General features: G+C 37.8%; 1 protein-coding gene across 14 annotated transcripts in view; it reads left to right on the forward strand.

The window, feature by feature from the left end:
• ITPR2 (inositol 1,4,5-trisphosphate receptor type 2) overlaps nucleotides 1-27197 on the forward strand; it is a 499386-nt gene that overhangs the window by 118478 nt on the left and 353711 nt on the right. For 13 of the 14 annotated variants that reach the window (XR_010148345.1, XM_063786880.1, XM_016923764.4 and 10 more), the window contains 2 exons: nucleotides 2252-2347; nucleotides 17869-17913. Coding sequence is in view for 12 of the 14 variants with exons in the window: in XM_063786880.1 (XP_063642950.1) it covers nucleotides 2252-2347; nucleotides 17869-17913 (141 nt within the window). In the remaining 2 variants the exon portion in view is untranslated. Of the gene's footprint in view, nucleotides 1-2251; nucleotides 2348-15737; nucleotides 15835-17868; nucleotides 17914-27197 lie in introns of those variants that run through there. The other variant, XM_063786887.1, reaches the window with a different exon arrangement.

The following is a 27197-nucleotide window of genomic DNA, read 5'->3' on the forward strand; positions in this document are numbered from 1 at the left end:
GGGAGCGAATAAATTGTTTAATAATTTTGAGATGTCTTTACTTCATTTAAACGTCCCTCACCATAATGAATTTCATATAACTTGATGTAAAATGTTTTTATCTGCTGATGTACTAAAGTATTGCCAGTTTATATCGGTGGTAGGCTTATTTCTATTTGAGATTTGAAGGACGTTTCTCTATTGTGTGCTGTCACAGTTGGGCTTTGTGAGGAAGCCTGAGGACTGTGCTTACCCAGCATGGGCATCAGGTGTTTCAAGGAAGAGGGAAATTACGTTCAACATGATTGGAAGGGCTGGGGAGGAAACGTGGAGTGGGGGACATGGGCTTATCTGAATGCAGATAAGCAATGCAATGACTGCTCCTCCTCTGAGCCTGCAGGCCTCTGCTCACATGCTGAGGGGTCCTCACCCACGCACCTTGTAGGAGCGAGCACTGGTCAGCTGCTCCCACTGTTACTGCAGCCCAAAGAGGAGTCTCTCTTCTACTGTCCTCTGCTTTCCATTCTAACGGGAATGTCCTCAGAGCCCCGCTGGGTGAGGCTTTCAGCCCCTGTGATGCAGGGGAGCACTTAGCAGGGTGGGGCTGGTCCTGAGGGCCACACACAGTGTTGATCACATTCTGGAATTCCCTGTAAATTGCAGCATAGATAATATCTTGGTCACTGCATATTAAATGCCAATAGCATCCCTCCAAAATCATTGTGATAAACAAAAACACCCTCCCTTCCAAATCTCTAGAATATCCCCTCTAGGGAGCCGTACTGCCCTTGCCAGACCCACTGATGTATAGGAGAGTAGTTCTTAGTCTGGGATCTTCAGATTATTTGTTAACCTTAGCAATTATATACAAACCACAAAATGTGTGTGTGTGTGTGTGTGTGTGTATTTGAGACAAATATTAGATTTTATCACATTCTTGCAGATATCTCTGCCTCCCTTAAAGGTTTAAGAGTTCAAACACTGACAAGATCACAGTGGCCAGTGTGATTAGCAAAGGATTTGTGGAAGAAATGTGATGTGAGAATTTGAAGGATAGGTGGGCTTTTGGCCACAGAGGGAGTGTTTTGTAAGACCTCAAGGACTTTGAAGTATTTTCGTAATTATTATCTTATCTGAGTTATGAGAGTATGGGAAGACAGTTGCTGGAGTCTAGCAAAAGGCATTAGCAAGTGAAGTATGTTAACACACAGAATTCGCGGTTGCAGCAGGAGCCAAAGGGTGGTCAGTACTAGCAAAAAGAACGTAATGTGCTGAGGGAGAGTCATGAAAGTTATCCTAGCATTGTGATATGCCTTATGATATTTCATCTTCACAACAATCCTGTGAATCAACCCATTTTATACATGAAGAAATAAGGCTCAAATATGTTAAATTCATTTCTGTGGTCATACCCCAGTAATTGGTGGACCTGAGACTCACATGCCTGAATTGGAGTGTAAAACCCGAGCTTTTCTGCTGCCCCATCCCGCCTGTCATAACCAGGTGTGTCAGAGCTTCTACTGCATTCATTCCCAGTGAGCCTAGGGGCTCAGCATCTGGGCAAGGCCAATTCAAAGACAGGTATCAAAAGACATGCTGTCAATAAAAAGCATGCATGGAAAGGGCTAAGAATTAAGTAGTTTAGACCTTAGGCCTTGACGTTTGTGATTCTCTCTTCCAATCTACGTGGCTGTCTTTCTCATCCTCCAGGTTTCAGCTCACATGACATCTCAAAATGGCCCATACTCATGATGGTCATATCTAAAGTTGCCTTCCCTAGTTACTCAATCATGTACTTCCCCTGTGTTGTTTCTGGCACTTGTCAAATCTTACTTATTTCTTTGTTCGCTGGCTCTCTCTTTTCCATTAGAATGGAAGCTCTAGCTTTATCCACTGCTGTGTTTCTCTTCTCTTGAAGGTACTTGGCACATAGTGGGCTCTTAATGCAAGCTGCCAAGTAAATGTTTGAAAAACAAAGGGAAGAAAATCTCAGTGTTTCCACTTTGGTCTTGGAAACATGTCTTTCTGAGTAAAGCTGTGTTTGCAGATGTAAGGCACGAGTGTCATGCATGCACGAGTTAACAACTGTTATAACATGTCTCTTGCTCATTTATGGGGAATTTTGTTTTTCTGCCACATTATGCTCTCATGGAAACATATATTAGGTTTGACAGATCAGCATTAACAGGAGGGCAGGCATGTAAACTGTTGGTGTTTGCTTGCCAGGAACATAAATGTTGTTTTGCCATTACTATCGTTGCTCTCTTTGTAGGTGGTTCATCATGACCCATGCCGTGGGGGTGCAGGACAGTGGAACAGCTTGTTCAGATTTAAGCATCTTGCAACTGGAAACTATTTAGCTGCAGAGGTAAGACTAATGGATAAAGTGGTATTAAGTTTCTGACTCTGAATTAGTGAAAGAGGCAGTCGGGTTCGCCACAAAACATTGTATTTGCAGGAACAGTCATTATACAAATTTGATTGTTGCTTCTAGTATTCTGGATTGGCATATAAATTATTTTTAAAATGTAAATGTTAGTCAAAGTATTACAAATTAAGACAACAACGATAATAACAACAAAAACTCTGCAGTTGGTTTACTGGAAGGCCAACTGGAATGGGGCATCTGATTTGCATATGTATGTGATGTGGCCTAAAATTTTCTATTTAGCTTCACCCTTTCAGAATGTCCGCATCATAGATATGATCAGTTCATTGCCTGTGTCATATAGCCTAGCTAGCTTTGCGTTCATCTGCAGTGGCCTCTTTCACTGTGGGTGGCTTTTATTATTCAAATCATTGGGAAGGAAAATGTTTTCTTCGTAAAACTGTCAATAAAATAGTAAAAACATACAAAAGCTTTTTCTTTATCCACTAAAAGTATGTTGACAGACAGATATGAAGGATGTCAGAAGATATGAAGGATAGGTAGAAATAACATCATGGAAGTTTTACAAATGTTTTAATTAAAGTTTGGTTATCTAATTGAAAAATAACTTTGAAGCTAGTCTTTTCCAGATGTATGAAAATTTCCATTCATGGAACCGTGCTGGGCACTTAGCATTTGATGACTATTTTGTGAATGGATAGAGGATGGGAAGAAGGAGATTTCAGGATTTGTATGTGAGATGCATTTGGAGACATGTTGGGCAAATTAATCACACTACACTCCAATTTCTTCTTCTGGAAAATGGGGATAATCAAATATATTTCTAATTCTCTTAACTTATTAGAATTAAATTAGGCAAAGTGCTTGCAGAAGTTGTGGTTTATGATAAGCACAGGGTAAGTGATGCTGGCATGACTAATTTTTGTTTTTGAGACAGAGTCTTGCCCTGTTGCCCAGGCTGGAGTGCTGTGATGCACTCAACCTGTGCCTCCCAGGTTCAAGCAATCCTCTTGCTTCAGCCTCCTGAGTAGCTGGGACTACAGGTTCACGCCACCATGCCTGGCTATGTTTTATATTTTCAGTAGAGAAGGGGTTTTGCCATGTTGGCCAGGCTGGTCTCAGACTCCTGGACTCAAGCGCCTGCCTCGGCCTCCCAAAGCCCTGGGATTATAGGCATGAGCCACTGTGCCCCGCCTAATTTTATGTGATAAACAGGGATTATTTTTACTTTTTTAAGTATCTAACACATTATTTAGTGCTCAACTAGATGAAATACAGCTTTGCAATTTACAGTCTGTTTATAGCATAAATGTTTTAAAGTAACCCTTTTGAAAAGCAACTCATTGAAGCAAAAATCATTATTAGTAAGGTAGAGAATCTTGTCTAAAATAAAAATTACAAAAGCCTAACTAGATATCCTATAAAAGATAAGAAATTAGGATTAAAATTCTCTTATGTTAGTGGCTCTTTTCCCCAATTCACTTTTCAAGCAAATCTACTGATGTGCTGTAGAAAACTGACATGATGTACATGTATATTACTAGTTTTCTTTGTTAATTTCTATAATTAAAACATGTACCATTTGATGCATTCAAATGATTAGATTTTTAAGAATTAAATTGTTCATTAACCTTAGTGAGGATCCAAGACTTCAATATATACATGAATTAATTAAAAATGGAGAAGTAGAAAGCAAATCATTCCTTGAAAAGATTTGAAAGACTCTCTTTCATCCTGTCTCTAGAGAATGCAGCTTTAAATGCCAGGTGCCATCTCATCCATTAAAGAGTCTGGTGTATTTAGAGGACCTTTTCTTTGACCTTTATTTAATACTTCAGATAACATCTTTTTTATGGTCTAGTGGGAAGAGGAAAATTAAGTATTAAGTACATATCTGAAAACTGAAAGTTAGGAATTTATTTTCTACTGATTTTAACTAGTGTAACAGAATGGGTGCTCTGTGTAGTGTTCTAATATCAAAATAGCAATCATAGCCTCAAAATCCTGGCATCCATACATTGGTGTTTTGTATTTTCTATGTCAGTTGGGACAAAATCCTGGTGTGCTCATGTCTCAGGATGCTTGTCCTTACTGGTGTGAAAGTGTCTAGAGGTGTGGCCAAATCACAATGATTTCTAGTCCAGGAACAGCTGGTAACTAGCCTCTGACAGCAGTTGAGAAGCAATGATTACACATTTATCATTTTGCTTTCTAAAAATGCCCAGGTCTTTATTTCTTTCTTAAACTTTTTAATTTTTATGGGCACATAGTATACGTATACACTTATGGGGCACATGTGATGTCTTGATACAGGCATACGATGTGTAATAATCACATAGGGTATTTGGGATATTGGTCACCTCAAGCATTTATCATTTCTTTGTATTAGGAACATTCCAATTCTACTCTTTTAGTTATTTTAAAATATACAATAAATTGTTGTTAACTGTGTATTACCCTGTTGGGCTATCAAATTCTAGATCTTACTCCTTCTATCGAACTATATTTTTGTACCCATTAATCAACTCCACCTTTTCTCTCCCTCCCTGTCGCCCTTCCTAGCCTCTGGTAACTATCCTTCTACTCCCTAGCTTCATAAGTTCAATTGTTTTAATTTTTAGCTCCCACATATGAGTGAGAACATGTGAAATTTGTCATTCTGTGCCTGGCTTATTTCACTTAACATAATGTCCTCCAGTTTTATCCATATTGTTGCAAATGACAGGATCTCATTCTTTTTTATGGCTGAATAATATTCCACTGTGAACAGGTACTACATTTTCTTTATCCATTCATCTGTTGATGTATACTTAGGTTGATTCCAAATCTTGGCTATTGTGTGTAGTGCTGTAATAAACATGGGAATGCAGGTACCTCTTCCATAAACTGATTTCCTTCCTTTTGGGTGTATACCTAGCAGTAGGATTGCCGGATCATATGGTAGCTCTATTTTTAGTTTTTTGAGGAACCGCCATACTGTTCTCTATAGTGGCTGCTCTAATTTACATTCCTACCAACCATGTGAGGGTTCCCCTTTCTCCACATCTTCATCAGCATTTGTTATTGCCTTTCTTTTGGATAACAGTCATTTTAAACGGAGTGAGATGATATCTTATTGTAGTTTTGGTTGGCATTTCTCTGATGATTAATGATGTTAAGCATTTTTTTATATATTTGTTTGCCATTTGTATGTCTTCTTTTGAGAAATTTGTATTCAGATATTTTACTCATTTTTAAATCAGATTATTAGTTTTTTTTTTGTCTATTGAGTTGTTTTAGCTCCTTATATATTCTGGTTATTAATCTCTTGTCAAAAAATGCCCAGGTTGGCCAGGCGCGGTGGCTCACATCTGTATTCCCAGCACTTTAGGAGGCTGAGGCGGGTGGATCACCTGAGGTCAGGAGTTCAAGACTAGCCTGGCCAACATGGTGAAACCCTGTCTCTACAAAAATACAATAATTAGCCAGGCATGATGGCGGGTGCCTATAATCCCAGCTACTTGGGAGGCAGAGGTGGGAGAATTGCTTGAACCCGGGAGGTGGAGGTTGCAGTGAGCCAAGATCGTGCCATTGCACTTCAGCGTGGGCAAAAGAACAAGACTCTGTCTCAAAAAATAAAATAAAATAAAATAGCCCAGGTTTTTTATTTCAAAGCATTAGTCATGTCGTTCAAGTGGGACGGGGGTTCTCTATATTTTGAGCGACAACCTCCTAGAATTATTTGTTTTATTACCCTGTACCCTTATTCTTAGGCGATAGAGGCTCCATGGCACAGATTTATTTTACTTGTTCAGTTTTCTCTTTAATATCTAGATATTATTTTTAAAAAGACACATATTGGGATGTGGGGAATGCAAGAATTGGGAATGATTATTTTTGGAATTCATAAAATTGCAAACATAGTCTTTAAGATTTCATGCAACCTTCAATATGTTTCTTCAGTGCCTGGTAAATGCACAGCATGGTAGAATGCTGCAGGTATGGCAAAGGAAGCTGAGGACTCAGCCTTTGCCTTCAAAGAATGGAGCTTCTAGTTCGGAAGACAGCGCGGCACAATCAGGGAGGGCTAATTATATGTGCAGGTAGAATTGGGTCATATTCCAGTGAGAGAATCTGGTGTGAGGTTAGTTGAAGATTCTTGCTTGGGGCAAACTGGTTCTCAAAGAAAATAATAGACATGGACTGTTAGAGAAATAAAAGGGCAGTCCTGTGTAAGTTGCTAAGAAGGCGCATCAGAGATACAGAATGTCCAAATCATACATAGACAATATTAAAACTGAGGCCCAGCCCAAGGAAGGTGTTGTGAAAGGAATGACTGACAGGTCTCCTTGCTTTAAGATTTTGAATGAAGGGTTTAACTTTTATCTAGTTTGTAATAGGAACGAAGTTTGAGGAAGTTTAACTTGGTAGCTACCTCGAGGCTTGGACTGATCAGCTACTAGCAGGCCTTTGGTAGAGATCAGTGATGTCATTAAAAAAATCCCAGTACAGTGTGATAAATTTATGATAGCAATATGAATAGTGGCCCACACTTTTCTCAGGGGGTCTCAAGGATGTGCAAGAAATGGTCAGGAGGTCAGAGGCGTTGCTGCTTGATGAATGAGTAAGGCACATGGGGAAGAGGGAGAAAGGGCGTTCAGACAGCGAGGGCAGCTTGTACACAAGAAAGGAGGTGTGTGGTACCATACAAACTAGTTTCATATGTAGGACTTGTGAGTTTGGAAGTAATGCTAGAAGGTGAGAGGGAAGCGATGGGGCCAGAAGTGTAGTGCAGCTGATCAGTTCAGGCCATATATATCAAGGAGAATGGGTTTTATCTTTAAAGTACAGAGGAGTATAATAAATAGATTTGTGATTAAAGAAGACCACTCCAGAGTTGTACTGTGTAATATAGTAGTTTCTAGCCACATGTTGGCTATTAAGTTAAAATTAATATTATCAAAATAAAATTTAAAAGTCAGTTTCTCATTCACAGCAGCCACATTTCAAGTTGCTCAACAGCCACGCCACACGAAATAATGCACATTTCCAAAGAGACAGTTGTAGTGGGCAGCACTGCTCTGGAGCCTTTGTGAAGTGACTAGAAGAAATTCAATCTAGAGGCAGTGAGGCCAGATAAGAGTCTGAATGATGTGCTGCTTTTTACATTTTCTTTCTTTGCCATCTGGTGGAAGTTTTGCCTATCTACAAACAAATAAGGTAGTTGTCTTTAAAAGGGCTATATTACAATCTTTAACAAAGATAATTATTTTGCATTACTTGACCTATATTGCTTTGGAAAGGTCATCAACAGTTTTTGCTTTAGTAATTTTGAGCACTTGAACCAAGGGAGAGGCTTCGGTAATGGTGAGGAAGGGAAGGGTTGAAGGCATTTTGGGAGACAGAACTGATGCAGTGGTAAGCCGTCAGGTGTTAAGGGTTAAGGAATAGGATTCTGGCTTTGGAGAACTAGTGATGTCATTCACCAAATTAGGGAAAATGAGAAGAGGTGCCAAATTGATGAGGGAAATAATCCATTCAAATTTGATTATGCTTATAAAATGTCTGGGTGAAGTTGTCCACTAGGGAAGGTTTCAAAATGTCTGGAAGTTTGGGGATTGACCAGTGTTAGATTTGGGTTTTCAGAGCGCAGGTAAGATCATTAGGGAGTAGAAAGAGAGTGGGAGGGTGTTTGAAGGTAGAATCATGAGGAAATTATCTTTGAAGGATGTGGGAGAGACTGGGAGCCTGAGAAACCAGAAGCACCTGGAAAATCAAATGGGCTGAATTACAAATGCCAAGCGAGGAAGGAGAGAACTTCACAAAGGAGGAAGTGCTACTAAACAGGCCAGAAACAAATCTGCTTACATCAGCTGGCAAGAATGCAATCATTTGTTACTTTATGGGGAACATTTTTAGTGGAAACCAGAATGCAGGAGTGGAGGAATGACCAGGAAGCCAGGAAGCAGAAGTGGGTGCAGACTGAGTTTTCATAGCACTGCTGTGAAAAGGGGAAGCAGAGTTGCAGGCCAGGGAAAATTAAGAGTCCTATTAGATGATTTTTATAAAATGTATTTTTAAAAATGAGGTGGTTGAGGATGCTGCTGTTTTTGCATTAAAGGGAAGTACCTAGCAGTGCGGCTAGATATTGCAGAGTATTAACCTTTTTTCCCATGACCTTTCCAACTTTAACAGACATATTTATAATTTAAAATATTACTTTCATGTGCTGTAGGCATTCCTGGTAAATTGGATTATGTAATTCTTGAATTGCCTTTGAGTTTATGGTGTTTATATTGGCCAGTGTGACAGAGCCTAGCATAGTGGGAAAAAAATCCCATGCATACTGTTTACAATCTGTCTGACTTTAAGCAAATATTTAACCCCTCTGGACCTGAGTTCCTTTGTGTGTAAAAAAGTTAAGAATCTATATTGTATAGTATTATTCTGGAATTAAAGAAGATAGGGGATGTACAGCACCTTGTACATGAGAGGTATGCAATAAATATTAAGTCTGTTTGCTTTCTTGGAGAGGAAACAGAGAGAAAATGCAGAGTAGTGTTTTATTATTATTATCATTATTAATAACTAGCATGTCTTAGATAAGTTAAGGAGGGTAAGTATATAGGGGCAAAGTTTAGTTATTTAATATGTTTATCTGGAAAAGATTACTACAATGCTTTGACATAGGAAACACTGCCTCATGGAGCCACTGAAAATCCTTCCAATAATATCTCATGATCTGTTGTGCAGTTCCTATGTCAGGTATAACACACAGCCAGCCAGTCACTTCCGTGGTTTATAAATAGACATTTTGGGTGACATTACTCTTAATCAACTGGGCAAAGTATGCTGAGTGCTTATCTAGGAGAACAGCTGAAAAGACTATCCATGACCTGGATTATTAGAATATTTTAACATATATTGCTTTTATTTCTCTGAATTCTTTAGATAAATTTTTCTAAAGCAGAAATGAAGTTTCTTTTGAATAACTTGAAATAGTTTTTTTATGGTCTATACATTTGAGTTTAACTCACGCTATTGTGTAGCAACTTAAATTGTGGTCTTTTAAATAATATAGCGCAGTTAGAGTTCATTGAGCATTTTAGAATTTTAAAGGCCTTTGATTCTGGATAATGCCACAGTTACTCTCCATAAACCTGTTGAGATATTTCAGAAATCCCCCACTTAGGGAGGAAATGTTTATAGCATTTCTTTGGGCTTATCACAGTTCACAGTTAGCTATGCATTTGTTTGTTACCTGTTGTATGTATTGTGTATATCTATTCAATGGCTATTTTGTTCCCTGCAATGAAAGGCCTGTATGTGTTTTGCTCATTGCTGGATGCCTTGTGCCTAGAAGAGTGCCTGACACTTAATTTGCCTTCAGTAACTGTTGGATGATTGAATGAATGAATCACAGGGACTTATTGACTGTTGTTATAAATCCAATAATTTTAGTTTACAGAAAAAGAAATCCAGGCTCACAGAGGTGATTTATTTTGTTAAAATCAAAAAACCGATATAATGAAGGTATTAGGAATGAATGCTTTCAACTGAGGGTAACGATGGCAATGTCTAGAGACATTTTTATTTTCACAGTTGGGGAATGGGAGCTGCTATTTATTGTCACAGTTAGGGAATGGGATGTAGCTAAACATCCTACTATACACAGGACAGCCCCTCCCAACAAAGAATTATCGGGTTCAAGATACCAGTAATGCTAAGGGTTGAGAAACTCTGATCTGTATTATACTGAAAGTATACATATATTGAATGCCTACTAGGTAGAAGTACTACTTTGACACTGTGAAGAAAACAGAGATGATTAACACATGGTCCTTGTCCTCTAAGAGTTTGCAATTTAGATTAACTCAATCTCTGGGACATTGAGATCTCTTTTGCCATTGTTTCCACTATACATGCACATCTGAGAGAAATGGTTCTATGTAATGTCTAATTGTTAACATCTGTAGGTGACCATGCTGAGTCTCACAGTAAGTTTAAAGGACTGCAACCTTAAATCTAAGCACAAATTAGATAAGATCTAAAATTTACTTATAGATACAGTGCCCAAGTATGATACTGTATTTTAACCAGCACTTAACTGGATGGTTTAGGTATTCAGAAAAATGTAATAAGCCTAATTATTTATGTGGAAGTGAAGGGGGCACTATCCAAAGGAAATCAGACCATTTGATATGCTGGAAATTCCGTAGTTGAATTACATAGAGAAAACACATATGTTGCAAGCTATTTAAGAATAGCATCTTTTTTTTGGTGAATTGCGGAAAACACCTAGGAACTAGGATAATGATACAAGATTTAACACGGTTTAAGTTTTATCCTGCAAGATAGTAAAGCTAACCAAGGATTAGAAATGGTCCCTTATTCAATGTAAAGATATCCAACAGGATAGTTTAGGGATTCGGATTAATTTTAAAGAAATAACTCAGTGCTAGACTGTAATCCCAGCACTTTGGGAGGCCAAGGTGGGCAGATCACTTGAGGTCAGGAGTTCAAGACTAGCCTGGCCAGTATGGTGAAACCCCCTTCTCTACTAAAAATACAAAAAATAAACCGGGCATGGTGGCACATGCCTGTAGCCCCAGCTACTCAGGAGGCTGAGGCAGGAGAATCACTTGAACCCAGGAGGCGGAGGTTGCAGTGAGCCGAGATCGCACCACTGCACTACAGCCTGGGCGACAGAGTGAGAGTCTATCTCAAAATAAAAGGAGAAGAAAAAAAAACACCAACCCCCCCACCCCGCCCCCAAAAACCAAACCAAACCAAAAACCTCAATGCTAGAAACCTATGGATAAAATGTGGAACAAAGTAATTATGAACAAGATAAAGATTTTTGATCTCATGAAGTAATACGGAGCATATTATTAGACCCTTTCTCTTGCAATGTTGGTTTCTGTGGGGCATATATGTAGTTAGGTGGCATGAGGGGAAGGTAAATATACACTGATATTTTTGACACAGCTGTCCACACACTCATCGACACTTTGTCATAGATATTTTACTTGTATTATTATTGTAGTGGTTCAGGTAAGTTCACAACTATGTCTGTGAGGGAGAAAGTAATTTTACCATATTTTGCATAGGAAAATATGGGGACCTCAGTAAATGGGTCTTCCACAGTTGTGGGAAGAATTATAAATCAGCCTTCACAATTTATGATCTGATGCTTTCTGCATTTTCTTTCTTTGGATCTTACTAAAGCAAAAACTTTTGATGATCTTTCCAAAGCAATATAGATCAAGTACTGCATAATAATATCATTTATTCAAGATTGGAATAAAAGCCCCTTTAAAGATCACTAGCTTATTTGTTTGTAGATAGGCAAAACTTCCACCAGATGGCAGTAAACACTTATTTCCTGACTATTCAATAGCCTGTGGATTTAATTAATTAGCTAAAAACCCAGTACTCAAGAAACTCTATAATAGCACAGGATTTTATGACTGTTGGGGCTGTAGTTTTAAATGTCTCTATGTTTAGTTCTCTCTCAAATGTATCAGCCATAGTATGTGAAAAGGGCCTGGTTTGTATGCATGTATATGTATACATAAATACAGCAGACTAACATACAGACCAGACCCTATACATACGAATAAAATGTTACATATCAAAATATAGAAATTGTACCTGACACACATATACACCCAGTAAAGGTTATTTTCTCTCCTTTCTTTTCTAGGCTTATCAATCAGAATAATAGATTTGTCCTGAAATGCCAGTCATTGGAAAGAGAAACATATAAATATAATTATTTAAAAATACACACATGATGTTTATGATTTCAGTGTTATATATAATAAAAATTGATCAAAACACATTTCATTGTAAAAAAAAGTAAAGCTTCTCTTTTAAGAAAATAAGTGGGTATTATGGACTTAAAAACTTACGGTCTGCTTCTTGCTATTGTGTTAGATGGAGGGGTGCAGTTGTTTTTTAATTGATTGTGGTACAATCATGACTTTCACTGCCTGGGTATTTGTGATGTTTCTCTCTCTCTATCATTTTGCACCACACCTGACTTCTTTATATTCTTCTTTGGCCATTTAATTGAAGACTGTCTTCAAAGATTAGTAATGGGTCTCTATATTCCCTCTCTGTTACTCACTGCCATGGCTGCAGTGGACCCTGCCTTTGATCTTGGATATGCCATTGCCATACAAAATCAATAAATTTATCTAAAATTTAATTGTTTCCTTGCAAAATAGTGATTTTTCTTAGTTCATAGTTAAAGACTTGAGAGTCATGATAAACAGTTTTCTCTCTCAGTTTACACATTCAGATTCTACTGATTCTGTCTCTGCAAAATCTTTCACATCCACTTTGTCCTTTTTATTCCAGCATTATTATCTTCATTTGGGTCCACCCACCTCTTCCTTGGACCACTGCCCTTAGTTACTTTCCCTTTTTCATCCTCTGTCCCCTTGCATCATCTGAATATGGATGCAAACTCTCTAGCCTGCGGTTTAGAGGCCTGGATGGTCTGGGCTGACCCTCCTTCCCAGCTTGCATCACACCACTCTGCTTTATGGAGGCAGGAGGGAAGCAGCGTGCTACAGGACCTGAAAGACGTGGCTTTGGAGCCCTCAGACCTGTGCTTGCCCACCCTGCCACTCCCCAGCGGTGTGACTTTGCATAAAGCACTTCAGTTGATGTGCTCCAAGTGCCTTGTCTGTAAACTGTGTTAAGAATCTTGTCTTATAGTATAATTGTAAGGTTAAATGAATTAACCTGTAAAAGCATATAAAAAAGTATTTCGTAAGTGACACTGATGGGTCTTCTTTAAAGAAGTCTCATTTTTCTCACCCATGTGGCAGTGGCCCCTCCAGCCTTGCTGCCTTCTTCACTCTCTGGTTCCTGCCCTGCCAGTTAAAATTCTACCCATCCTTCAAGGCTTATCTCAAATGCTACCTTCTCCATGAATAATTTGTGAATAAATTTGCCCACCACAGATCCCTCCTTCCTCTGACCTATATTATTTATAAATTATTCATTCCTGTCTTATGTCCCTTGTCACATTTTATTTTGTATTTCAGCTGACTGTATTTATGTCTTATTTTCCCTCCTAGGTTGTAATGTCTTATGGTCAGGGACCATATTCTCTTTGTCTTTGCTAAAATACCATATGCTGCAATGCTTTGCCCATTATAGATGCTCTATTAATATTTATTGAATAAATGATTGAATGGCGTATTAGCTCTCCAACGCCAGATTTATAATTTATTTTTTTAACATAAAGACTTTAAGTCCTAAAAGACCTCCATATGACCGTGTCTTTTTCCTCCTTCTTTAAAAAATAATTTTTTTCTATTCATTTTTAGTCTCTTACTTTAAGAATTACTGCTATTATTCAATTTAGAGATGGGAAACAGCAGTATAATTTAAAGCATATATTTTTTTGGCCTTTAATAGTTAACGTTGGTTAATTTATATGGCCCTGGATTTATTTGGGTGGCTTTTTGTCCTTCTTTCCCTTCTCCTCTTCCTTTTCTTCCACATCATTATTGTTATTATTATACTTTATTGAGTTTACTGAGGTAATCTCTCTATGTTAATTATTTAAAAAATCATATTGCAGCCTGAGAGACACAGATGAGGCAAAATCTAACTGATTGGCACCATCTGTAGTTTTGCTGCCAAAGATATGAATATGTAAAATTTATTGACATAGAGTCATGGTTTAGTCATAGTCTTTTTCTCATTTTGCAGATGAGGACACTGAGTTCCATGGGCATTAGGCCACCTTTCCTAAAGATGCTGGTGTTTCCTTATAGAGCAGAGACTGGAATCCACTTCCCCAGACAGCCAGTCAGGGACGGGTAATCCTAAGCAGGGGAAATACGTAAAGACTGATTGTAGAAGGCAACATTGTCTTTGAGGTAGAATATATGATCTAAGTTTCAGAGGGCATAAATTATTTTATTTTGTGTTTGACTTAGGTACATTAATTCCTGTTTTTGTGCATGTTTTAGTGGGGGATATGTCATGGTTTCCAGCATTGAATTTCAAGTGTCTGTAATAACCATTCTAATGTGTATTGAGTGAAAACTTGGGCCATAAGGTACATCCTTGGTCGAACATGTTGCATATCATTTGGATATAATTTAGCTAAAATTTTAGTATGGATTTTTTTTAATTTAAAAGAAAAGTTGAAAATTTTCAAGCAGAAGACAAATAAATTTTTAAAAAAGCTATGGTGAAACTTGACTAAAATAGATGAATAAATTTCTTCTGGACACCGTGCTAGAATTTTCTTTACTAACAAGTGAAAATGTGTTTCTTTAATCAGAAGAAAGGAGGCCAGTTAACTCACTCTTTGCTCTCTACCTTTCACTCTTGGATTCTAAAAGCAGGATTAAATCCCGTTTTGGAACTAATTCTGTTACTCATAATTCAAGGGAACTTAAGGAATCTGAGGGAAAGTCTGGGTCTCTGTAGACAAAGGCCAGCCTCAAGTCCCCTCAGTGGCTGTCGCAGCATTAACAGGTGACCTGTATCTTCTTACCCTCCTTGTGTGTCAGTTCTGAAAACTGAAAGGCTGCTGTCATGAAACTCTTGGTCTGGGTACTGCTTTCCATCCATACTCCCTTCCCTCACACTCCTACTCATTTTCTGATTTGTTTCACCATAATGTAGTTTTGTTTGTTCGTTTATTTCATTTAAATGGAATCATGCAGTACATTGTGTTTTGTGTGTGCCTTCATCCACTTAATGTCTTTGAGATTCATTCTTGGTTGTCGCTTGCATGAGAAGCTCGTCATGTTCATTGCCGAGTAGTACTCCATTGTTTGAATATGCCACATTTGGTTTATCATTCTTCTCTTACATGACATGCTTTTAAAATCTTAGCCTAATTTCTGGCTCTGTTTTACACCCCTACCACTGTTTTCTCTGCCTTTTCCCCTTATCATCTTCAAATGAATGTGTCAATCTTTTGTGGTTGATTTCAATGGATAGAGTAACCTCTGCATACACAATTCTTTCTTCAGCTGAGGAAAATTTTATCTTCTATTATCTTTGATTATTGCTTGTGTTCCACTTATTCTCTCTTCCATTTGAGAGCTCTGGTCCCTCATTAGTTGGTTGTCTCTTCTCTGGTTGTCTGTGACCATTTTCTTTTTCTAATTATCATTTCTGGATACCTTCCTTCTGTATGGAGGGATAGCTGCTAAGCTGCTCATCCTCTGCATTGCTGATTTTCTGTAACTGTGCTGTTGGTGCTAATGTGGACTTTAATTTTGTATTTATGTTTTCATGTATATTGAAATATGAAGAAATTCCATAACTTCTCTTATATTGTATTATTTATATTGTTATTTTAGTATTTATATATTATTATTATTATAATTATTTTGAGACAGAGTCTCACTTCGTCATCCAGGCTGGAGTGCAGTCACTGCAACCTCTGCCTCCTGGGTTCAAGCAAGTCTCATGCTCAGCCTCCCAAGTAGCTGGAATTACAGGTGCGTGCCACCATGCCCAGCTAATTTTTGTATTTTTAGTAGAGACGGGGTCTTACCATGTTGGCCAGGATGATCTCGAACTCCTGATCTTAGGTGATCCACCCACCTTGGCCTCCCAAAGTGCTGGGATTAAATGTATGAGCCACCACACCCGGCCACATATTGTTTCTATACTATCATTTTAGCTCTTTATGTTATTTCGTTGCCTTTATGTAGAGGTCATGTTTACTTGTACTTTCCTGAGGATGCCAAACCATTTCCTGAAAATTCATTTTGCATCATATCATAGGAAATGTTGAGAAAGACTCTGAGAAGGAATCTCCCTTGTTCTAACTCAGTGTTCCATCAGTCCTATTTTGTTTTTTCCTTCCTTTGTTCTTTCCTTGTTATCCTCAGATGAGTGAGCTCTGCGCAGAACCAGAGGGTTGAGTGGATTGTCCTTCTGTTCAATTTTTAAATTCTCTAGTATGAAAATTCAGTCCTCTTTCTAAATGTTCAGCTGCAGGGCTGGCTGATGGGTGCATTTGCAGCGCAGTTCCCAGATTTGAGCAGACATCGACTCTATGGATTCTATGGACTCTACACACCTGGGTTTAACTAAGGCAGTTGCTTCTGTGTCCTACCCCTTTGCTATTTCTGCATCATCATGCAATGTCATTCCAGCATACGGCATTCCTTTTCTCTCTTCACACCATGCTTCTCAAAAAGGCCTTGGCCATCATCTTTTCCCTCCACTTTCTGCCCACTTGTTTTCTGAGCATCTGTTTGGTCATGTAAAGTCAGAGACAGGTAGCAGACTAGGGAAGCAGTTTTCTGCGTAATTTCATGGCAGCTTGCCAGTGATAGAGAAACTCTTCTCTATAGGTTTTTGGTCGGTAAATTCTCTGGGTTTCTACGTCAGCATTCAAACTGACTCAGTATCTTCTTATCTTTGTTTACGTGGCCACTAGCTTAAAGAGACGTTGAAGTTTGCCACATGATAAAAACTGGGTCATTACCTGCCTGTCCCCAAGAACTATCTACTTTATAATTAGCATCAGTTCACTGAAGATTTGGAATTTAGGTTGTTTTTTCAGCCTTAGTTCTTAATGAGATTGGGATTTTTTTTGCTTTCATTTTGCTTTGCTTTTGTTTTTTTCAGAACCCTCATTGGTATTTAGTGATAAGTTGGAAGGGGCAATTCTCAGAGCTCCTAGATAAGTGGTATTATGAGAAAGACTCCTAACCTTACATTTTAAATGATAACTTTACTGGGATTGTGCATTGTATACACCAGTTGATTCACATTAAAATGATTAAATTCAACTGGACAACTTGATGTTTCAAGAAACACACCACATACATCTATTGCTTTATGAGTGATCAACTATTTCAGAACAACTAAGAATCGCTTTGAGACTGTAAGGACAAGTGGGAGTGAGGAGTCATGGATTTCAACCAGCCAGATGATGCAAGGGTCTGTACTCAGCATATCCAGAACTCATCTTTGTCATCAGATTGGCCCCAAAATGCCACTCTCCAAGCCCGAAGACATGTGTTTGTTTGTTTCAGCAGTCCTCATGTATTTGCTCACATATCTGATATGTAGCTCCTTTTTTGCTCTGTTTTGTTTTTCTTTTCCTTGTGTACATAACATGTAAAACATGATCTCAAATCAGCAATGTCCCACTGGTTTTTTTTGTTTAATTTGTGTCTGAGTTATTGGTAAATGGCAGTTTTTGCAGAGGGTAAAATGGTGAACTCTATTGAATATTTTTCCAGAGGAGGTGATATTGTCAATTCTTACTTCTTCAAAGATGTCAACAGTTCTGATATAAACCAAGGCAATGAACTTGGCATGTCAGCTTTTGTCTCCTGCAACTAGGGTTTGATGGTAGTATTTTAAATTGTCATATTTACTAATAGTTTCTTTCTTAGCATCTTTTTATATTAAACTTAGTTGAGGATAGAATAATTAATTGAATTGAAGATCAATGGTCTTGTTAGTGTGCTTTTCATAGCAATGAAAAACTAAATTTTCCTTTGTTTTTCTAGCTTAATCCTGATTATCGAGATGCCCAAAATGAAGGAAAAAATGTGGTGAGTAGAACTGGCTTTTCTCCAACAAATCTCAACATATTGTTATTATTTTATATGGATAGATTGGAATTTTAATAGCAAATTTGAAGACTAGGGGCTCAGAGAGATTTTCAGAGTAGAGCCTATGGGTCATGGGTAAAAGATGATATGGCTTAGATTATGAGAAGATGTTCAATTATGGGTGCTTGGGAAGAGTTCTGCAACTTGGAGGCCATTGTTGGTGGAGTGCTAAAGGCAGCTGGCATCTGAGAGATATGGTGGGTCTAGGTTTAGTTTCCGGAAATGCACAGAAATTAAGGAGAGATGGAATTATGGTGTGATGTTAAAATAGGACAATAGGACATTCCTTTTGGATTCAAAATAATTTGGGTTTTATTTTTGGAGAACTTGAAGCATCTAGCTGACTGATTTTTCTGATATTCAAACATGTCCTACTCGAAAAACATCTCAATTTTATTTTAACACCAGTTTTCATGACAATCTTTATTATTATTTACCCTGCTTTTTTAACCATCTGTAAAGAAGAAAGCTTCATGGTGACAACATGGCTTCTTTATTCAATCAAAAATTCAGAAATTCAGGACAATTTGATGTGATGCAGACAAAATCTCTGGATGTTGGGCTAGATTTTTAAAAAGTTTTAAAAAGCCATTTAACTAGATATTTTGATGTGATCTAGATACGATCTGTAATTCAATTTTCTTAGGAGTTTAGCAATTCCTTTTGAAATTGGTAGGTATTATTACGGCATCATTCAAAATTTTACCCTTTGACAGAAAGAATTGGAATGTTTAATTAACATGGCCAGTATCTTTGCATTGATACATAGCTTTAGGATTTGTGAGGATATTGACATGGGGGAGGTGAAACCAATCAGAATTTATGTACCTCATTCAACCCTGTTTGACCCCCTTCTCTGTCTGACTGCCAGGCTTACGATAGAAATAAAGCTGTGAAGTATCAGGTAATTGGCCCAATGAAACCTTTAACATATCAAAATGTCTCTAAACGTAGAGGTAGGTTTATTAGATTAATTGGATCTCCTATTTATAATTCAATTTTAGCGCACTGGGTGGGCTCTTCTCTTGTTGGTTTTCACATGGCTGCCCCAGGATTGTTGGGTTCTTACTTTTGTATGATTTAGGAAAATGCTGTCAGTAACCAGGTTTAAAAAGCAAAGTGTGAATCATGGCTTCTTTGGTTCTTACTATAAGCTTGTCAATGGCCTCCACCCAAAGACCATCAGGAACACATGGGTAGTTGAACAAGTTGGGTTTATTACTTATGCAGTGAGAAAGGAACATGCCATGAGGAGCTGTGGGGCATCTCAGAGCATGTTAGAAAGAACTTACTAGAGGATTTGTGTTTGTGTAAGGTGATTTGGGGAGGATTTAAGGAAGTGAGGCTTTGCTGTGGGTGAGAATGTTGTCAGGAAGAGGAATTCTATAATTGGTATCTTAATAAATTTTACCTATAGGGAGGACAGGCTTCTAAGGAAGCAACAGTCACTCATATTAGTTGGGGGAGAGGGATATTTAGTCATTTTTGTGGCTTGGACAATATTCATATTTTGTCTGTGTTTAGACATGATTAGGGAATGGTCTTGTTTTGTCTTGATCCATCACAGTCACAGAGTGGCCTTGTCTGATGACATTCTGTGAAATTGTTCAACAGAGAACAGTATGGCCTTGCTAAGAGGACCAGACCACCTATTGGATGTCAGGGGCTGCTGCTTTTGTCTTTCACAAGGTTTATTTTTGTAATATTCTGTGTGACTTCTTCAGCATCGTGTAGGGCCAAGAGAGTCTTGTTCTAGCACCACCATTAACTTGTGTGGCCTTGGACAAGTGAGATAGCTTTCTTGAGACTCAGTTTCCCCACCTGTGTAATGGGATGAAGATGTTCGTCTTATGTACTTCATCTGCATGCCATGAGGATAAAATAAGATCAGACAGATGGAAACTCTTTGAATTTGTAAGTTGTTTCTATTAAAAGAGCATCATATCAAAATTTCAAATTGTACAAATTAATTAAATCTCTGTGCGCATCTCCTTTCTACTACATAATATTCGGTGATACAGCTGATGATTTTGGCCTGAGCAGAGTGGGAGAATACAGTCTTCCTCCCTATCCAGTGGTTTTGCATCTGTGTATTCAAACATCCACAGATCAAAAACACCAAAATATAATAATACAAATTAAAAAAGCAATACAGTATAACAAGTATTTACCTGGCACTTAGATTGTATTAGATATTATGACTAATCTACAGGTAATTTAAAGTATATAGGAGGATATGTATAGGTTATATGCAAATACTATGCAATTTTATATGAGAAACTTGAGCAGATTTTTGTATTTGCAGGGGCTCCTGGAACCAATCCTCTGCAGATACCGAGGGTTGACTACATAGGGTATGGAGGTTCTATGGAACAGCACAAACTGTATAAATGATCATATATCCATGGTGAAGTTCACTCTTTCTGTTAATCAAGTTTTTAGTTAGACTTGATAGTTTTTCTTCTTTTTATTCCAAAAAACAACTTCTTCATTGACCTCTAAAGGTGAGAAAGAGTGCTCTTCTGTTTAAGCCGTTGTTACTGGCAGTACTTTAATTGCATTCAACACAGATGGGTCTGCTTTTGCTGTAGATGTTTATGACTGAGTCTCATCTGTCATCTCAGGGAGACATCCAACTGCAGACAGTTGATTTAATTTTTTTTCCTCTCCAGAATACCTAGCTTGAGAGCAAAGAAAATTGAGAATGTGGAGCCATAAAGCTAACAATATGGCTTCCTATTTTATAGAACATTTGCCACAGAGCAATAATTATTTTTCTGTCTAAAGAAGAAAACAAAGGAGCTGTTAGAGTTTATCTTCAGCCTGTGAAATATGCAATCAGTTTCCCAAAACAGAATACTGTTTCACCTCAGATCTGGGTTCCAGTAACACTGACTTTATTATGACCATGCTAATTTTTTCTTTCCTAGTTTTCCTGACATTGTCTATGTAATGCCCAGTTAATATTTTTTTTTTTTTGTAATTTAGAAACATTTATCAAAATGTTGCCTTCCGTATTTGAAGTTTCAAAGGTTCATGCATGGTGCCACTGAAATGAGGCGGTGTGTGTCAGAGCTCCCATTAAGACACAAATTGCTGTATTTATTCTACAAAGGAGTCTATTATTTCCAATCTTACAAATGTACAGCATCCACAGGGACCCTGTAAACATTGGAACCGTGTCAAGCCCAGCTGGGAACCTGACAGTCATTAGTTTCTTCTCCTTGAAAGGCTGCATCTTTTCAAATGGCTCTTTGAAGGGGAATTTTTTGGAATTAACGCTACCCATCTTAACATTACCATATTTATGTGGAATGTGATCTGATTTTTCTTGGGAATGTCTGTTTTAGATATTGGGGTTTCTGGCCATATTGGGCCAGATAATTCTCTGTTGTGGTGGGATGGCTTTTGCCTGTAGGATGTTTAGCAGCATCCACACCCTCTACTCACCAGGTGCCAATAGCAGGCCCCTGATTGTGGCAACTAACAATGTGCCCAGAAATTGCCAAATGCCCCCTGGGGGCAAATATCATTCCCTGTTGAGAACCACCGGTCTATGTGCATTTATATACATCAACAGAATGTTCCAGGAACCAGGGAACTTTGTGGAAATATAACTGAAAATCCTGTGTCCATAGAATTTGGAGGGGGGGTGTACCAGATTCTGACAGACCCTCAAATTTTCCTGAGTACCAGATTCTGACCCCTGAATTTCCTTGTTTTACTGTATATTCATCAGTGACAAGGTGATAAGGAAAACACAGAAACAAAGGTTCTATCAGAAATTAATTGGAGAGTAGCAGTTTGTTAAGGAACCTCGGCAAGAGAAGTATTTGCAGCTGTAAATGGCAGTGTTGTGTGCGGTTACATAAAGTCAGTAGTGAGAGCCCTGGAGGATGTGAACAAAAACACACGTGCATGCACATCGTTATGCTGCTGTGGCCGCTCACAGGTCTGAACCAACTCTGCAAATGCAGACGTTTCTTACAGAATGTCTCTGGCTCCCAACAACAGAATTGCAACGTGATGTCTGTGCTAAAAATTCGATGACTCACAAATGAGTCAGCAGAGAAGGTGTTCTAGGGGCTGACTGCTGTGCGGATGCCTGCAGGCCCCAGGACGGCAGGAGAAGCAAGGAGAGCCATTAGTTGAGTTGACTCAGCTGGCTTTTCGTAGGGGCATTTTCTCCATGTACAACTTGAGAGGCTATGTGGCTTTCTTTCTAAGTGAAAAATGCTCGTTTGATTAAGAGCTCAGTAGACCAGGTTAACATTCCAAGGCCCTGTGTTACCCTAAATTGAGAGTGTTTTGGAGAGCTAGCTGAGGTTAAATTTAATACCTGTTTAAGTTCTGTCGTACCTTAATGTATTTTCATGCTGCAAGAGAGAGGGCGTTGCGCTTCTGTGATTCGGTGTGGGGAACTAGTGTTTCTGTGTCTTTTTTCTTAAAAAAATCAATGTGAGTTTATAAACAAAAGCCACAAGGACACAATTTTAAACTGAATTGTCTTCATGTTATAAAGATATATTTACTTTTTTCTATATTGAGGCTTGAATCATACATTAAAAATTGTATACTTATCACACGTTATTCAGATGTCATTAGAGGCTGGCTTGAGGGGCACGTTCCAAGGAGTGGGCTTAAAGTTTACTGTCAGACTGTCTACCAAGAGAGTTTATTAAGCAAATTAACAGAGTACAAAAGAATGAAAGCAGAATGCTTAAGCTACAGCACTGTTTTAAAAAACTTCTAAACATGTTTGAAGCTCTTATTCACACATAAACAATTGTTATATGGTCTTTATAAATGGAGATTTTCTTTTCATTAAAGCTATTTTCCAAGAACCTAAGTGAACTATTTAAGGGTGGAATAGCGCATTCTACTTATCCTATGTAATTAAAATAAAACCACAGGTCTTAAACAGTATGAGTAATTCAGAGTGACCTCTTTTAATTAACCCTAACTGGTGAGTTTTTTCTGTGTTTGGAAGACAGTCTAATTGTTGCAGTGTGAGAATGTCAAAATAGAGAGGTCCCTGACTACTCTTGTTGGGCCTTTACAGGGAGACATTACCAAGGAGTGTAGGGTAGGAGGGCATTCTGTAGGAACCTGGGTCTGATCTTTTCTTATAAGTCTAGAAAATTTATTTCATTAGCATTTTAAAAGAGGGATAAATGCAGGAGGATTAACTCCTTCTAAATAAACTCACAAAAGACTGATGAATAAACCACAATGCCAACTTTCAATTGCCAAATAGACCTAAATATTTGGCTCAATTGGTGCATTTTCCTTGAAGGAGAATATGTATCAAAGGCTAAATTAGAATATTGGGGTGCAGGAGACTCAGGAAATTAGATGACACATACTCCTTTTAAGGATATGCTATTTTTCCAAGAAGACTGGCAAGCCATTTATTGCTTCTACACTAGGCAATGGTGAGAGAAACTGTTTTATTCCCCATTTATTTGGGTTACATGCTGATCTTCTGTTAATAAGCCTTTATTCAAACATGGTTCAATATGACTGATAATATTTTATCTTCCTTAGTTAATATTATGTTTTATTTGTGCCTTCCCAATATTCCACTTAAGCCGCTTGTGCCCAAATCCCATTGCCATAATAGTCACAAAAATCCTTTAGGTTATTTGTATAACTGACTGATCTTGTTCATAACTTCTGTGTCCTTATATTCCGAGGCAGTCTTCTCTCACATGTATTTACAACACTCAGTGTGCTTGTGGCTCTTTCTTTTGGCTACAATAGGATTCCAAAATCCAGGAAAAAAAGCTCTTTTCCAATATTTCTTTGTGACTATAATTCTCCTGGTCTATTTCTCCCCAAGTTTTCATGTTACTGGGGATATCATTAAAAACAAACATCCTTTGTTTTCTTTTAGAATTATCACGTCCTCTTCTAAACCTCCTCCTTCCTTCCTTTTGTATGCCGTGTTCTTCATAATCATTGTCCTCTTCAGTATCAGATGTCACTACAGTTTTTAACCTTGACAAGGAATTCCTACTTGCACATGGTCTTCTACTGGGCCCTGTAAAAGAGGATTGCATAGACCTTGTTCAGGCCTTCCTGCGTCGGCTGTTTGCAGTTGGACAGCAGTGCGGCTTTAGTGTCACCATCAGATTTCAGAGCCTTCAGGGAAAACTGCGTCTTTGCCATCCATATCTTATTATAACACCTAGATTTTCATGTTGAGCTACATGATGTAGATCAATGAACCAACACACTTTTGAGTTTGCCCTTCCCTCCATCCTTCCCTCCCTCCCTTCCTTCCCTTTCTTTCCCACCTGCCTCCCTCCCTCTCTTTTTTTCTTTTTTCTTTTCTCCTTTTTATCTTTTTGAGACAGTTTTGCTCTGTCACCCAGGCTGGAGTGCAGTGATGCAATCTTGGCTCACTGTGGCCTCGACCTCCGGGCTCAGGTGATCCTCCCACTACAGGCTCCTGAGTAGCTGAGACCATAGGCGTGTGCCATCATGCCTAACTAATTATTGTATTTTTTGTAGAGATGGGGTTTCGCCATGTTGCCCAGGCTGGTCTTGAACTCCTGAGCTCAGGTGATCCACCTGCCTTGGCCTCCCAAAGTGCTAGGATTATAGGCATGAGCCACGGTGCCTGGCCTCTTTTTCATTTTAAAACTGTATATAGTTAAGGTATATAACATGATGTTTTGATACACATATGTATAGTAAAATGTTACTCTAGTCAAGCAAATTAACGTATCCATCATGTCACATAGTTACCTTTTATTTTTGTGATAAAAATACCTAAAATTGACTCTCTTAGCAAATTTCCAGTAGAGAATACACGATTATTAACTATACTCCGCATGCCGTGCATTAGATCTCTAGTCTTATTCATCCTACAGATATGTGACTTTGTGCACTGTGACCTCTATTTCTCCATTCCCCCTGCTCCTGGTAATAATCATTCTATTCTGTTCTCTTTATTTCTACGTATTGTGTTTTGTTTTATTTTTTCTGTTTTGTTGTTGTTGTTTAGATTCCACATATAAGCGAGAGCATGTGCTTTTTTTCCTTTCTGTGTATGGCTTATTTTACTTAGCGTAATGTTCTCTAGTTTCATCCATGTTGTCACAAATGGCAGGATCTCCTTTTACAAGGATGAATCATATTTTGTATATAAATGTATATTATATATATCACAAATTTCTTTATTCATCTGTTGATGGATATTTAGGTTGCTTCCATGTCTTGGCTATAGCGAATAATGCTGCAATGAGTGTTAGAGTGCATGTTTCTTTATGAGGTGGTATTTCATTTCCTTTGGGAATATGCCCAGAAGAGGTACTGCTGGGGCTTATAGTAGTGCTATTTTTAATTTCTTTAGGAACTTCCATGTTGTTTTCCACAACGGCTGTGCCAATCTACGGTCCCACCAACAATGCACAAGGGTTTCCTTTTCTTCACACCTTCCTCAACACTTGTTATCTCTTGTCTTTTCGAAAGTAGCCATTCTAACAGGTGTGAGGTAACATCTCATTGTGGTTTTGATTGCATTTCCTTGATGATTAGTGCTGTTGGGCACCTTTTCATATACCTGTTAGCTATTTGCATGTCTCCTTTTAAGAAATGTCTATTCAGGTCCTTTGCCCATTTTTTAATTGAGTTATTTGTTTCTTGGCTGAGTTTTGTGAATTCCTTATATATTTTGTATATTAAACTTCTATCTGGCTTTTGCAAATGTATTTTTTTAACTCGTTGGCTGCCTTTTCATTTTGGTGATTGTTTCCTTTGCTGTGTAGAAGCTTTTTAGTCTGATGTAGTCGCACTTTGTTTATTTTTGCTTTTGTTGCATGTGCTTTTGGTGAGATAGCCAAAAAATCCTTGTCAACATCAATATGAAGAAGCTTTGCTTCTGTGTTTTCTTCTAGGAGATGTTTGGTTTCAGATCTTATGTTCAGATCTTTTGAGTTGATTTTCGTGTATGGGGTACGATAAGGGTCCAGTTTCATTTTTTTTTTTTGCATGTGGATATCTCATTTTCCCAGCACAATTTATTGAAGAGGCTATTCTTTCCCATTGTGTCTTCTTGATGGCCTTGTCAAAAATTAGTTGATTGTATATGCTTGGGTTTATTTTTGGGCTTTCTATTCTATTCCATTGGTCTATGTATCTGTTTTTATGCCAATACATACTGTTTTGATTAATGTTGTTATGCAGTATAATTTGAAATCAGGAAGTATGATGCCTCCAACTTTGCTTTTATTTTTCAAGATTGTTTTGATGACTCTGGGTCTTTGGTGGTTCCCTACCAATTTTAGGGTTGTTATTTCTATTTCCAATAGAAAATGCCATTGGAATTTTGATAGGGATTGCACTGAATCTGTATATTGCTTTAGGTAGTATGGACATTTTAATAATATTAATTCTTTCAATCTATGAACATGAGATATCTTCCCATTGATTTGTATCTTCTTCAGTTTCTTTCCTCTGTGTTTTACAGTTTTCAGAGTACAGAGCTTTCACTTCTTTGGTTAAATTTATTCCTAAATATTTTATTCTCTTTGATGCTATTATAAATTGAATTGTTTTCTTGTTATCTTTTCAGATAGATTCTTATTGGTGAAAAGAAACGTGACTGATTTTTGTATGTGCATTTTGTATCCTGCAGCTTTGCTAAATTTATTGATTAGTTCTAATAGTTTTTAGTGGAGTCTTTAGGATTTCTATGTATAAGATCATGTCACTTGAAACAGGGATAATTTTACTCCTTCTTTCCCAATTTTTATTTCTTTTTCTTGTCTGTGTGCTCCTGCTAATAATTCCAGTACTGTGTTAAATAGAAATGGTGAGAGTGGGCAGTCTTGCCTTGTACTAAGTCTTGGAAGAAAAGCATTCAGGTTTTCCCCATTGACTATGATATCAGCTATGGACTTTTCATAAATGGCCTTTATCATGTTGAGGAAATTTCCTTCTACACCTATTTTGTTGAGAGTTTTTTTTTTTTTAATCATGAAAAGATGTTGAACTTTGTCAAGTGCTTTCTCTGCATTGATTGAGATGATCATGTGGTTTTTATGTTTTATTCTGTTAATGTGGTGTATCACATTGGTAGTTTTGCATATGTTTAAACCAACCTTGTATCCTAGGAATAAATCCCACTTAGTCATGGTGTATACACTTTTTGATCTGTTGTTGAATTTGGTTTGCTGGTGTTTTGGTGAGAATTTTTGCATCTATATTAATCAGAG

The sequence above is a fragment of the Pan troglodytes genome, chromosome 10, assembly GCF_028858775.2.
Source record: "Pan troglodytes isolate AG18354 chromosome 10, NHGRI_mPanTro3-v2.0_pri, whole genome shotgun sequence".
Taxonomy (NCBI): domain Eukaryota; kingdom Metazoa; phylum Chordata; class Mammalia; order Primates; family Hominidae; genus Pan; species Pan troglodytes.